The sequence below is a fragment of the Mya arenaria genome, chromosome 8 (genome assembly GCF_026914265.1).
Source record: "Mya arenaria isolate MELC-2E11 chromosome 8, ASM2691426v1".
Classification (NCBI taxonomy): Eukaryota; Metazoa; Mollusca; class Bivalvia; order Myida; family Myidae; genus Mya; species Mya arenaria.
In genome coordinates, this window is record NC_069129.1 from 34,516,770 (window position 1) to 34,530,184 (window position 13,415).

The 13,415-nt window shown below is 37.8% G+C and overlaps 1 protein-coding gene across 7 annotated transcripts in view; it reads left to right on the forward strand.

The window, feature by feature from the left end:
- The window catches only part of LOC128242778 (dynein axonemal heavy chain 5-like), a 109,099-nt gene that overhangs the window by 49,661 nt on the left and 46,023 nt on the right, over window positions 1-13,415 (forward strand). For all 7 annotated transcript variants that reach the window (XM_052960091.1, XM_052960092.1, XM_052960097.1 and 4 more), the window contains 17 exons: window positions 906-1,069; window positions 1,322-1,529; window positions 2,230-2,393; window positions 2,955-3,131; window positions 3,441-3,662; window positions 3,914-4,223; window positions 5,417-5,553; window positions 5,835-6,063; window positions 6,619-6,800; window positions 7,386-7,592; window positions 7,785-7,937; window positions 8,144-8,308; window positions 8,796-8,931; window positions 9,300-9,554; window positions 10,767-10,897; window positions 11,206-11,505; window positions 11,892-12,093. In XM_052960091.1, coding sequence (XP_052816051.1) covers window positions 906-1,069; window positions 1,322-1,529; window positions 2,230-2,393; window positions 2,955-3,131; window positions 3,441-3,662; window positions 3,914-4,223; window positions 5,417-5,553; window positions 5,835-6,063; window positions 6,619-6,800; window positions 7,386-7,592; window positions 7,785-7,937; window positions 8,144-8,308; window positions 8,796-8,931; window positions 9,300-9,554; window positions 10,767-10,897; window positions 11,206-11,505; window positions 11,892-12,093 — 3,342 coding nt within the window. The remainder of the gene's footprint in view (window positions 1-905; window positions 1,070-1,321; window positions 1,530-2,229; window positions 2,394-2,954; window positions 3,132-3,440; window positions 3,663-3,913; window positions 4,224-5,416; window positions 5,554-5,834; window positions 6,064-6,618; window positions 6,801-7,385; window positions 7,593-7,784; window positions 7,938-8,143; window positions 8,309-8,795; window positions 8,932-9,299; window positions 9,555-10,766; window positions 10,898-11,205; window positions 11,506-11,891; window positions 12,094-13,415) is intronic.

Sequence of the window (13,415 nt, forward strand, 5' to 3'; positions counted from 1 at the left end):
TAGAATTTTCTGTTGATAGTCATTGTTCTGTATTACTTGTATAGAAAATCTACATGTATCATGAGTGCATTTATTTCTTAGACATGAAACCTTATTTGTGTTTTTTGAACTTTAGTATAGAACAAAAGGACACATTGACCTCATTCACTTAAGGTCACATTTTTAAAGACTTTACCCCATTCAATGACCTGAAAATGTTTTTAGATATTTAATACATCACACTTTATATCCCAAGCCTGTTTTGATTCAGTGACGGGATAATGCTGATCTGCATATTAAATGGAATTAATTTTACACAATATAATATATAGGTTTAATCTGTGTGTAGCATAAGTAATTCAGAGAAGCTTAATCCTAGGGAATATATACATTATATAAGGCAATAGATAGTCTTAGATTATAAATCATTCAATAATATGGTATTGGATATGTATCATGCTAAACCATATACAAGGAATGAACAATACAAGGGCTACAATGCTTCATGATAGGCTATTAGCTGTTCTGTTAAATCCATAGATTTTAGAAAAGAGTTGCAAAGTAGCGTTTTGTCATAGAAGAAGAGTTGAGGTTTTACCGCGGCCTTGGTGTCAGTGTTGGTGAAGGCGGTAGCAGTTGTGAAGTTGTGGAAAAAAAACCTTTTTAACCTCCCTTACTCATTACCATGATGACATACTATTTATAAACAAATTGCATGACTTGAGTAATTCCTCAGCTGAATGGAGAAAAAAACAATGCCATCAGTTTTGGCAACTGTGCTCTTCAATTATTATGTTATACACAGAAAGTACAGATTTGATGCCATAAAAAAATATTTCCTTTTAAACAAATAAAAATTGCCTTTCTTTTTTCATGCATCACATAAATTGATATTTAATTATTAACTTACTCGCTTACTTTTCCAGTGGAGCAAATGAAGGTTGGTCCGCCACAGACGAAGCCCGCCCGCCAGCTGAAGCCCAAGGTGTTTGTGGCCAATGGGTCTGACATTCCTCTGAAGGGCACCTGTCTGCTTTTCTTGAAGACGGGTGACCCGAACGCAGCCATCAACGAACAGACGATGGTCAAGGTATGGTTAAGTATGAAACCTATGTACCAAGTTTTCACTATGGCAAAAAGCATAAGAAAGTACAAATTAATGTGGCCTTAAATGTTTGTTGACTACATAACCTTGGAAACTTCATGGTAGAATTCAATGAGTGTTTCCTTTCCTTATGAAGTTTTTAATGTGCAGTGATGTCATGCTTCTTGGTTGATGGAGAAAAACAGGCAAACATTTGAATACATGACCATCATTTATTCCCATCAATATGATTTCCAGGAGATCAACTTCACCATCCTGGACACGAACGGCCATGGGAAGAATGGAGCGGGACTGTTGTCCGCTGTCGAGCACCTGCTTTCATCCATCTTTATCCCTGCCCTCAAGAGTCTCGACAAGGGTTGGGGTGCGCTAGAGTCAAAGGGAGCTGTTCAGACCAGGATTGATTTCCTAAACACTCTTGATTCCTTTGTGTCTGTGCTTGTGGGTGAGTGAGGATAACCAAGTAGATTTTTTATGCCCCCCACTTAAAGGGGGGCATACAGATCTGCCCTTGTCTATCTGTGCGTCTGTGTGTGATTCCATCCGTAAGAATTATGCAAATTTGTGTCATTAAATTGGCATATTCAAACTCTAAAACTATATGACCTAGGGTCATGAAACTTTAGGGTTATGTTGTTGGGGTGAATTAGTTGAACTCAAAGTTAAAGAAATAAAACAAAAACAGACTTGTTGCCATTGAGACAGTTTGTTGAGATTTACGATTATTTAAGTTATGACTAAGATCCTTTATTGGATCAGGCCCAAAAGTTGTAAAAAACTTCAACATTGAACATATAACTACATAACTACATTGTATATATGCCAAATGAAAGCAGTTTTGGCATAGTTTAGCTGTTTGATGCACAGGTTCCATGATCACATTTTCTGCACTCTTCATGAGGCCCCTAAGAATTTTCTTTATGCATTAACTTATATTTAAATCAAACTATGATAACATTTATCCATAAAGAAGTGAAACAAATGTGGCCAAAACAAGTCAAAGTTCCTCAAATAAGACAGTCAGTGAATGGAAAATTGCAGCTAATCCATGCGGACATCCTGGTCACAAGTAACAACATTGTGGGTTGTATTTAAAAAGGTATCAAAGCTGTCTCCCTCAATTCTGATCTTGTCTTCATTGCAAGGAGCACAAGAGAGCCTGAATGAGAAGGTTCAGTTGAAGCCCTGTGAGACATACGACCTCTCACGCATCCAGTCCCCTGCTGACTACCAGGCCGTCGCCAACAGCACGGATGCCCTTGAGGGTATTGAGGCCTGCATGGAGGTCTGGATCAAGCAGATTGAGCAGGTATGTAAAAGGGCCGCATATAGAAGTTCATTCATAGAATTAAAATCAAAGGGCTTACAGCGAACTGGTTCTGAGTGACATTTTATAAAGAAGCAGATTGATTTCACCCCTGGAAATGGTCATGTGCAGATAGGGTAAGAGTACATGCAATCATGGAGGTTCTTGCTAGGATCATTTAAACCAATATTGAGGTATTGATGGTGTATATTAAACTTGCCTCCTATAATTGTTTAGTACAACATGAAAGATGGGTCAACAATTTTGTCCTATAATTAATTTTTTTTTTTTTTCCTTCCCTCGACAGGTCATTTTTTTCAACCAGATCTCGTAGAGCTTTGGCAAAATTCACCTTCTTTTGAAAGCTTGTTACCCATTTAAAACTATAATATTCAGGTAGATGACATCACACTGAGGGCTGTTGTGGCCCTCTTGGTTTCTTTGCTTACTTACATTTTTAGGTATTTAATTAAATTGTTACAAGGATTTTTGTTGAAAAAAATAAGAATGCTTGTCCACTAACTCATGGTATAAATATGTTGACTGTCATTTAAAATGTTCTAGGTGTTGGCTGAAAGTGAGCAGATGCGGAAAGAAGCTGATGACATTGGTCCCCGTGCGGAGCTCGACCACTGGAAAAAACGCATGTCCAAGTTCAACTACCTGCTTGACCAGATAAAGGGGTCCGATGTAAAGGCTGTGCTGGGCGTCCTCCACGCTGCCAAGTCAAAACTCATCAAGGTTCGTGCAGTGACAAAACATTATTGATTTAATACTCATTACATCTGTACACATATCTTTCCAATTTAGGCTGTATGTTTTAAAAAATGAAATACTTTGGAATGGTATATTTCTAATATCCAGATTCATTAATTGTTCATTAATTATGTATTATGAAATATAAGAAACAATTTGATAAGAGCTATGCATGTTACTTGTGGATTTTTTTACACATTTTGAACAGAATTAGTTGTAGCCGTGTTACAAAATGTATTTGGATTTACTTTACGTGAAATTTAACTTATCACAACTCTTTAATTTCCCATACAGACATGGCAGGAGCTTGATCGTCGCATCACGGACACCGCCAATGAGGCTAAAGACAATGTCAAGTTCCTCTACACCCTGGAGAAGTTCTGTGACCCACTGTACAACAGCGACCCTGTTGGCATGCTTGAGGGGATTCCTGGGCTAATCAACACGATCCGCATGATCCACAGCATCTCACGTTACTACAACACCTCGGAGAGGATGACCTCATTGTTTGTCAAGGTTAGTGGGCTGAATAGGTGGAGGTGTTTAACTGTTATTTAGTGTGCTCACTACTAAAATTGATATAGCTTGAATTACTATAACTTGAATTATGAAAATCCGAATTGAAAGTTAGAATGACCTTTTTTTTACAAATGAAACAAAGTTAATTTTTCTGAAGTGAAATACAGTGTGGAAAATGGTTTTAGTTGTACTCATTGACTGTATTTTTTACTATGTTGACTAAGATTTTATCAATCTTTGTCTTCCAGATCACAAACCAGATGATCACAGCGTGCAAGTCGTACATCACGAATGATGGTTGTGAGACTGTCTGGACCCAGCCCCCAGGGGAGGTTATCAAGAAACTCAACGACTGTATTCGTCTCAACGAGGAATACCAACGCTGCTTCCATAAGACAAAGGAAAAGCTCGAGAAGATGCCAAACGAACGTCCTTTTGAGTTTTCGGAGATGTACATCTTCGGGAAGTTCGATACCTTCACCAAGCGGCTCAGGAACATCATTGCGATCTTTGATGTGTTCTCCGTGTATTCGACGCTGTCAGAGTCCAAGATTGAAGGTAAGAATCATTTTACTGAATCTTTCAACTTAACTTGAAAATAATACACACTAAATTTTAGTCAATTAATAAACTGAAATGCAAATAATTTTTATGTCTTAATGGTTCAGGTATTTTAAAATTCCAGCATATTTATTAACTTGTTCACACCGAGGGTACATCATACATGCCATATCCCCCGGGGGGGGGGGGGGGGGAAAATCCCCCGGAATTCAGACCCATACCCTGGTCCCTTGCCGGGGATCCATATCCCCTGGAATTTAAAAAAATAAAAAATAAAACTTGCAGGTTGACAGTGGAAAGCATCAATAATATTATTATGAGTGTGAAATTCCATGAAGGACCATGATGACTTAGTCCAAAAATTATTGTTATTAGAGTGTTTTTCTGTATTTATTCTTATATTATAAATGCAGATATTGCGCAAAAATTTCGCCGCGTAAAAATCCCCTGGTGTAATATCAAAATCCCCTTGAATTCAGACCAAAATCCCCTGGGAAGCCTCTCAGAAATGTGGCATGTATGGTACGTTAGGGTGTAGGTTTATATGAATAACATCATCAGGAGCTGAAAAACAAACTACATAATTCCAACTGTGTACTTATTGACCATATGGTAAATAATGATTTAAAACAAAATATTAAACATATCTTTTATAGGGTATTCAACTGCAATGTTATAATGGTATTATTTATTAGTGTTTAAAGCTATGTAGTGGTCTAGGGGTCTGCCTCTTGTCCAAGAGGTTATGGGTTCAATTTCCTACAGGGTGAGGATGATCTAGTGGTATAGGTGTCCACCTCTCACCCAAGAGGTTATGGGCTCAATCCCCAACAGGGTGAGAGTGATTTAGTGGTATAGGTTTCTGCCTCTTGCCCAAGAGGTTATGGGCTCAATCCCCAACAGGGTGAGAGTGATGCCGTGGTATAGGTGTCCACCTTTCACCCAAAAGCTGATAGACTTGATTCCCACCTGATTGGGAGTGGTCTAATGGTATAACTGTCTACCTCTCACCCAAATGCTTATAGGTTTAATATCCACGAGGGGAAATCTCATGGCCTCTCAAGCAGGACACCTGTACTGATTTCTACCCTGGTAACATACTGAAAAGTGATTCATATACCAGCATCAGCCCCTAGCTGTCTTCACAAAAAAACAACACAATATGAGTAAAATCTAAAATGATATTATAGGAATTGAGCTGATGGCAAACCGGTTCAGCGTAACGCAGACCCAGATCCGGAAGAAACCATATGACTTTCTTGACCAGAGGAAACAGGAATTTGCCCAAGACTTCGAGGATTTTCAAAGATCCGTCAAGGAACTTCATGTAAGTACTATTTTGTCAGTCTGTTTTAAAGTTGCAACAAATTGTCAGCCCTTGACAGTGATTATACATATTTTTCCTTTTTTTATAGTTGATATTGTCTGTGTTTTTTAAATATTTATTACTTTGTTCAGATACAATGTGGTTTTCCTGGTCTTATACCTCACACAAATATATCAGTCAATACTTTCAAAGATAAACAAAGTTTGCAGATGAATATAAAATATCCCTTTATCATATTACCAAAATAAATTTGTGAATGAATGTCTCATTTCATATTTCAGAAACAAATCTGTGACTTCATGAACGCAAAGTTTGACAAGAACATGACCACACAGCGAGCAATCAGCCTCCTGGTCAAGTTTGAGCGCCTGAACCTGCCAGGGCTACCAATACAAGAGAAGTACACACGCATCCTTGCCCACTATGGGCGGGACATTGAGATGGTGTCACGAATCTACCAGAAGAACAAGAACGAGCCGCCCGTGGCTCGTGATCTGCCACCAATTGCTGGTATTTATACAAATACTGTTTAAAGAATAAAATATATTAATGTGCAATATATATTTTAAGCATATATTAAAACAGGCTCAAAGTATCTTGTTTTAGAAATCATATAAATACATTAATATTTTTTTGTAAGTTGTAGTAATAATTTGGAAAAATATTTACCCATGACTAAACATTTTCGCCAGTTTTTACCAAAGCAAATGCTTCTGTTTAACTGGTCGGTTAATGTAAAACGAATGTAAACTGTACATGTATGGATGCTTTGGGAGAGTATGCGTCCACCTGTTCTGTTATGTAGTCCTGGTGATATACATCAAAAGTATATTCCAATTTGCTGATGACTGCAGTCGGCTTCCTATGATGTGGTAAGTAGATCGACAGGCTATAGATGTTGCAATGCACTTGTACGATGAGGGTGGACTTATAGCCATAATGATTCAATACATCAAGGACTTGAAATGCTTCATTTACAAATAGTAGTATTTGACATGTTTTATACAGTGCCTGCTGGGTTTTTTACTAAGTAACAAAAACAAAATTCAAAATTCTTTCCAACAGGTAAGATATCTTGGTCTCGTCAGCTGTTCCGGCGTATCCAGGAGCCGATGGAGGTGTTCCAGCAGCAGCCCAAGCTTCTGGAGAATGCTGCAGAGTCAAAGAAGATCATCAAGAGCTACAACAAGCTTGCCAAGGTTCTCCTAGAGTTTGAACTACTCTACTACCGTGGATGGCTCCGTCAGGTATGGTTTGCATGACCAGGGCCAATCTTGACTGAGGGTCTCCAGTCTCAAAACCCTGAACCTTTAATTAAATGTACATGTACTGAATTGAGAAATTTTTAAAATATTTCTTCTGTATAATGTATTGTAAAAAAGGCATTTTAGTTATAAAACATCCTTTGTTCCGTAGTTTTGAGGTATTGAACATTCACTATGGATAAGAAATAATGGTGAAAATTAATGTATTTGTTCAACCATTTACAAATGTTAATATTTGTCACTAAGATTTGGTTAAAGCTTCATTGTTTATTTACACATAGTTTACTAGTTTAAACTTATCAAAGACAGTAGAAATTTTTTCGCTGCAACAATGCATTTTTCCGGATTATATCTTTAAGACTGGTAAAACAGCATAATTTTGCTATAATAGATTTGAGACTTTACATGGTATTGTGTACATGAAAAAAATGGTTGACTTGACCTGAATTTGTCCATAAAACCAGAACCATTCTCCCATGACAGTTGATTAAATAACTTTTTGTGCTCAAACATAAATGCAATAAATGAGGCAACCATAACAAATCTGTTAACTCTTACATCCTGCAGGTGGAGACTGCAAAGTCGGGGCTGCAGGCATCCATGCTCGTGAAGCACCCAGATACGGGCGAACTCTATGTGAACTTTGACCCCCAAATCCTGATCATGATAAGGGAGACAGAGTGTATGGCCCGTCTCGGGCTCGACATTCCGCCCATCGCAAAGATGATGAGGACCAAGCAGGTGGAATACAAGGAGAACTACAACGCTCTGCTGGTAGGGTGGTTAAGCTTTCTGATTCTGTTGAAAATCTGCCTATTTTATTTTTAAACAACACAAGTTAAAACCATATGGGGAAAGTCAGTCATGCCATTACAAAGAGTGTATTAAGACTTGCCTAAGAAATACTGTCTTGTATCAGCATATTTAACATAAGCAACAGATCTTGAACTATTTTCTCTCCCCCAGATGATGCTCCAGGAGAACAAGCGTGTTCGTAAGAAGATCCCGACCGCATTTGAAGAATTGATGGGCCCCCATATCAGTAGGGCAGATGATGCCATCGAACCAGGCATCAATAAGCTTTCCTGGACATCACTTAACATTCAGGAGTATTTGCAGGTAAGGAGATTAGGGTGTGGGGTGTGGGAGGTTGTACAAGTTAACTTAAACGTGTGGTCCCCATATCTGTCATATGGACAAACCTTCAATCCGGGTTTCAATAAGCTTTCCTGGACTTCACTTATCATTCATGTAAAATCCAAAGCCATAATTCCAAAACAGCAGTATTCCATTGACTTAATCTTGCAATCCACTGTGTTACACAGACTGTGTACAAGCGTCTTGAAGAGCTGGAGCTGTTGATGGTGCGTGCCAACGAGCTGACAGAGTTCCGTATTGATGCTGTTCTCAAGGAGATGGCTGCCACAACGCTGTGCCAGCTTCCCCAGGAGGAACCCTGGACTGTGGAAGAGTTCCTGGATAATACACAGGTACGTGAAGAGTCGAACAATATTAATCAAGCTCTTGTGTTTTTCGAGGACAAACAGTTTTGGTACTGTCATCACCTTGACCTTAAATTATTTTCGTCAGATTTCACCATGGCCATACCTTAAAGAATGTACAATATTTTCAACTGAAACTTGGTTTACAATTGGCAAAGACAATAACAACTAAGCAACTTGAACAACTGAATCCTATTCTAGTATTAGGAACTTGGATGATTCAATTCTTGTTAAAACTATGTGTTCCGTCTTTATGGGCTCCACTCAGATATATTATTGAGCAATTTTTATTTTCGGGAAGTGCCTCTGCAAGAATGATCACGTAGCATAAGACGCTTGGTTAATTTTAACCTGAATGCAAGTTAAATGCAGAAGAATGGTGTACGCTGCACTAAGACTTAAACACACATATATTAAAAGTCGCTTCAAATGCATTTATCATGACTATTATTAACTATTTTTTTCCCTGTTTCAGAACCTGTGTAACAAGGGAGCAAACATCCTGCAGACAAAGAGTCTGGTTGTGGAGGAGGCTGCAACTGAGCTGATTGAGATGTTGCTTGACCTTGAAGAGCCGGAGGAGGATGAGGTGGTGGAGGAAAAGAAAGAGGGTAAGGGATAGGAGAGCAAGGGAAGATGGGAAGTGGAATATAGGGTCTGGTTGTGAAGGAGGCTACATCTGAGCTCATTGAGATATTGGTTGATCTGAGGAGCCCACAGAGGTGGTGGAGGAGAAGATAAAAGGGTAAGGGAGGGGAGAAAGGTGGAAAGAGCAAGGGGTGAGGGAAAGGGGAATTTAGGGTCTGGTTTTGGAGGAGGCCTCTGCCGAGCTGATTGAGATGTTGCATAATTTTGCTGAGCTGGACTAGGAAAAGGAAGAGGTGGATAAGAAAAAATGTAAAAGAAAGATAACACTAAAATGTTGCAAATGTATACAAACAAGAAAAATCTTGTATTATTTTTTCAATAATTTTTCCAGAAGAGGATCATCGTGAGGGCAGCCCAACAGGGTCTGGAGGCAGGGCCAGCAGCCGTCGGTCGCGCCCAGTCTCCTCAAAGGCAAACCTTGCAGCTAAACGTAAGAGGGAACAGCGTGAGAACATCGAGCAAGCTGCTGCGGACCTCCTGAACCATTTCAACCACCGTAACCTTGAGGCTCTGATCAAGGTCACCAAAAACACCCTGGAATCAATGAGGAAGAGGATCACCTCAAGCTCAATGGTCCACTACATTGGTATGGAAAACTTGGACATGTAGCAATAATTAGTCTTATTTAAATATGCTGTAATCCAGAAATATTATATCAAAGTTTACTTTATTGAAAATAAATTAAACTATTTCAGTATGGGAAACGAGTCTGAAAATGAACATGACAAGCAGATATTTGTGTTTCAGAGTATCATTAAAGGATTACACTTTCAAATATTCCTGTTTTGAATAATGGAACAGATCTTCTCATTTTGTGTCAAGTATGACACTATTCATCAAACACTATATTTCATTTTTAGCTCTACTGGCCAAAGGCCAGAAGAGCTTATGCGATGGTAATGTGTACGTAGTATGTGCATCCGTGCATCCGTGCGGTCGTGCGTTCGTCTGTAAACAATTGCTTGTGAACACGATACAGTTTTGATTGTATCTCGATGAAACTTGTACAGTATATAGATATCCATTAGAGCTCGGTTCCTTTCGAAAACCAGCCAGATCCGTCCATAAATGCCTAGATTATGGGCCATGAAAGTTTTAAAGAAATGCTTTCTATTTTTAGCCAGGTCTGCATGAGCGAATTCTATTTTTAGCCAAGTTTACATGTACATGTAAATTCAAGTCTAGAGTTAAGTGAGACAATTTGCAAGTCTAGGTTTTTGAGACTTGTTCTTGTTGAAAACCCAAAGGCCTTTTTTCAGCTTTAAGTTCTGTAGTTTGCACATTCATCTTAACAAAATTGGTTGTGAATGTTTAAGTTATGCACCTGGTGTCATTACTGGCCTCACCCAGGGTTCACAGGTTTGGTAAACATAAATCTGGAAAGGTTTGAAAATCTTTTTGTGTGTTCGTGCATCCATCTCAGCACAACTGATTGTGAATGTTTGTTCAAATTGATCAATGTTGTCCTAGGATGCCCTTGACTTTGACCAACTTTTTTTAACTTTTAAAACTACAGAAATTTTTACTATGAGTACAGTTTTGAAAGCATTTTTTTTTGTCAGATGACTTTTACTTGGCACATATTAAAATAGTTCATGCAACTAGTCTGCTTACAATACTTTCTGGGCTCAGATATTGAACGTGCTACGTTTTCAGGTAACCCAAACACAAAACATAAAGTATATGTCTGTTGCCTTTTACCCATACATACATGCTCTGGATTGATATGACCACAAAAGCCATGCCAGTAGAGCATAGGCCCTTTTGGGCCTCTTGTATTATTTTTCGTATCTTGTAGGCGAGTCCGGTGGTTTTGGTGGAGAGGCGAAGAAGGACAACCGACCATTCTTTAAGACGTTTGCCACTCTGGCTATTCCGAACATCGTGATGACTCCTGGCCTAGACGAGGTCCAACAGACCGTCAATAAGGTACAGAAATTAATTAAGTATGGCGAATGCTGTACGTACTGCTGGCTATAATAAAACAGAACTGAGCCTCATATCTAGGCATCATTAAATGCTACTGATGAGACTTGCCAATACAAAACATCATGCTATTCTATGGCTACTTGTTCATTAAGTACTAGTTACTAAAGATTGAATGGCGAAGGGAAGCATGCCCTGGAAGACTCCTAGCTGACCACTGACTTATAAATTAAGTGGAGTTTAACAATTTTTTTTTAGAACCTTGCACTTCAAAGATGATATATTTCTTACAATTTTATATCTTATTCCAGGCTGCCCAGATGGTTGTAAGTGTTGCTAAGGGAATCTCCCAGTGGAAGAAGGACCGTAAACGCGCCATGCACGAGCGTCCTCACTCAGGAGAGCGTGACGGCCACCATGACAGACGCCAGAGCATTGGCAGCGTTGCTGCTTCTGAGGGATCACATGGTGATAGGAAGATGGAAAGGGAGCCAACCAACTACACGACCTTTACGACAACGATGAAGAATTATTACAAAAATGTGTCGGAGAACAAAGAGGTGGCTAAGCTCGTTTCCCTGCTGTCGACGTCCATCAACTCCACAAAGAAGGTGAGACAAAGGGATTTTATTGAGAAACATGTTGTTAGAAATATATTGTGTTAAAAAATTAACTCAATCGGCTTTTATTTAAAGGTGTTTAGGTATAGGAAATTAGGATTAAATTTAGGTATGTAAGGTTTCCTGATGAACATTTAATTTTGTTTACTTGATTTCAAAACAGTTATAAGTTTCTCTTGTATGATACATGATCAATTTTGCGATATACATGTCAACCATTAGATTCCCCATGTGTCTTTGATAGATTTGGTAAAACAATTATATCACAGGAGGTGACAAATTCCCTAAGGGACTATCACATCATCTGACAGGAACGTCAAAAAAAACTCTCTCAAGTTTGATTTCCCAGCTATGATTTATTTTATAAACTACCACAGGAGGTGACAAATGCCCTTGAGAAGTTTGGAGACTATCACATCATCTGGCAAGAAGATCGGGAAGAGTCCCTCGAAAAGTTTATGAAGGACAATCCAAAACTGTCGGAGTTTGAGTCCAAGATCAAGTACTATGAGGAGATGGAACGGGACATAAACAGCGAGCCTGTCTGTTATGATGTTGGACCAATTGCCCTTTTCACTGGTAAGCTCTTTTTTTTCTAACCAACAGTTGGAGTTGGAGTTTAATACTAAGTATTATGAGAAGATGGAATTATTGGAGTAATAGTGAGCTCTTCTACTAGGATGCCAGACCGATTGCCATCATCACATGTGAGTTTGGGGTTTTTCTTAGAAAATGTCAGAGTTTGAGTTGAAAACTAACAATAACAAGAGGATGGAAGTTGATATTAAGGAAACCTAAGTTAAATGATATAAGTCCATTTCCCCCTTGACAGGTGAGTTTTTGTGCTTTGTTAAAAACTGGCGAAGATTTAATACCAGATTTGGTCTTTAATTTATAAAAGTTAAAAGTCAAAGTGTTCTGTTCAATCAGGATTGATTCAAATATATCAAAATGATGGTATATCCAATTTGAGCAACATCGACACAAATATTCTGGATTAGCTAAAACATAAACACAGTTTGATTGCAGATGGATACTCATTAAAACAAGCCATTCCAAACAATTGAAAGAAATTCTAAGTTCAAATGTATCTATGAGGATTAAAGTCAATACAAAGCGTATAACAAGTTTCCATAACAAACCACTCAAGTACATGACAAATAAGGAGGTATATCAAATATTCATTAAGCAATTCCATGAAAAGTCATACAGCCATGGATATTGGGAAAAACAATTACAGGAGAATATTCGATGGAACTCTTGGTATTAAATTGTCCATAATCCATTGTGGATAATAAACTCAAAATGTTGTAAATAAAATTATTACACAATATTTTAGCAACAAACTTGAATTAATTCACTTGGAAATTGAAGGATTGTCCATTATGTATCTACTGTAATGAAGTAGAAGATTATGATTTTTTTTTTGTTAAATGTAACACTTTTTTGCACTTACAGGCAGTTTTTGAAAGATGTGGAATATAAAAATATCTTAAAAATATTAATCATATTGTTATACGCTATATAAATAATATTGTAAACATTTCTTATCTTAGATTTCTTATTGTTTTTACAAGACATAATTTATTTATGTATGAAGATCAAAAAAGATAAATATTATCTTCCATTTATATAATGATCTAATAGTTCTTCAAACTCATTTAAAAAAAAAGAATATTTCTTTACGTTTTCTGAATGATTTTGTTAAACAATTAAAATATAAGGTAACAACGTTTTGTTTAAAAACCTTTCAAAGTATATCTACTTATTATTTGACACCTTGTTTGACTGTTTTGTTGAAGCTATTTGTATATTTGTATGTTTTATGACAAAATAAACGGATTGTTGAAGATTGGCAATGTCAAAAATAAAAGAACACGTAGGCCAGTTTGGAGGCAATC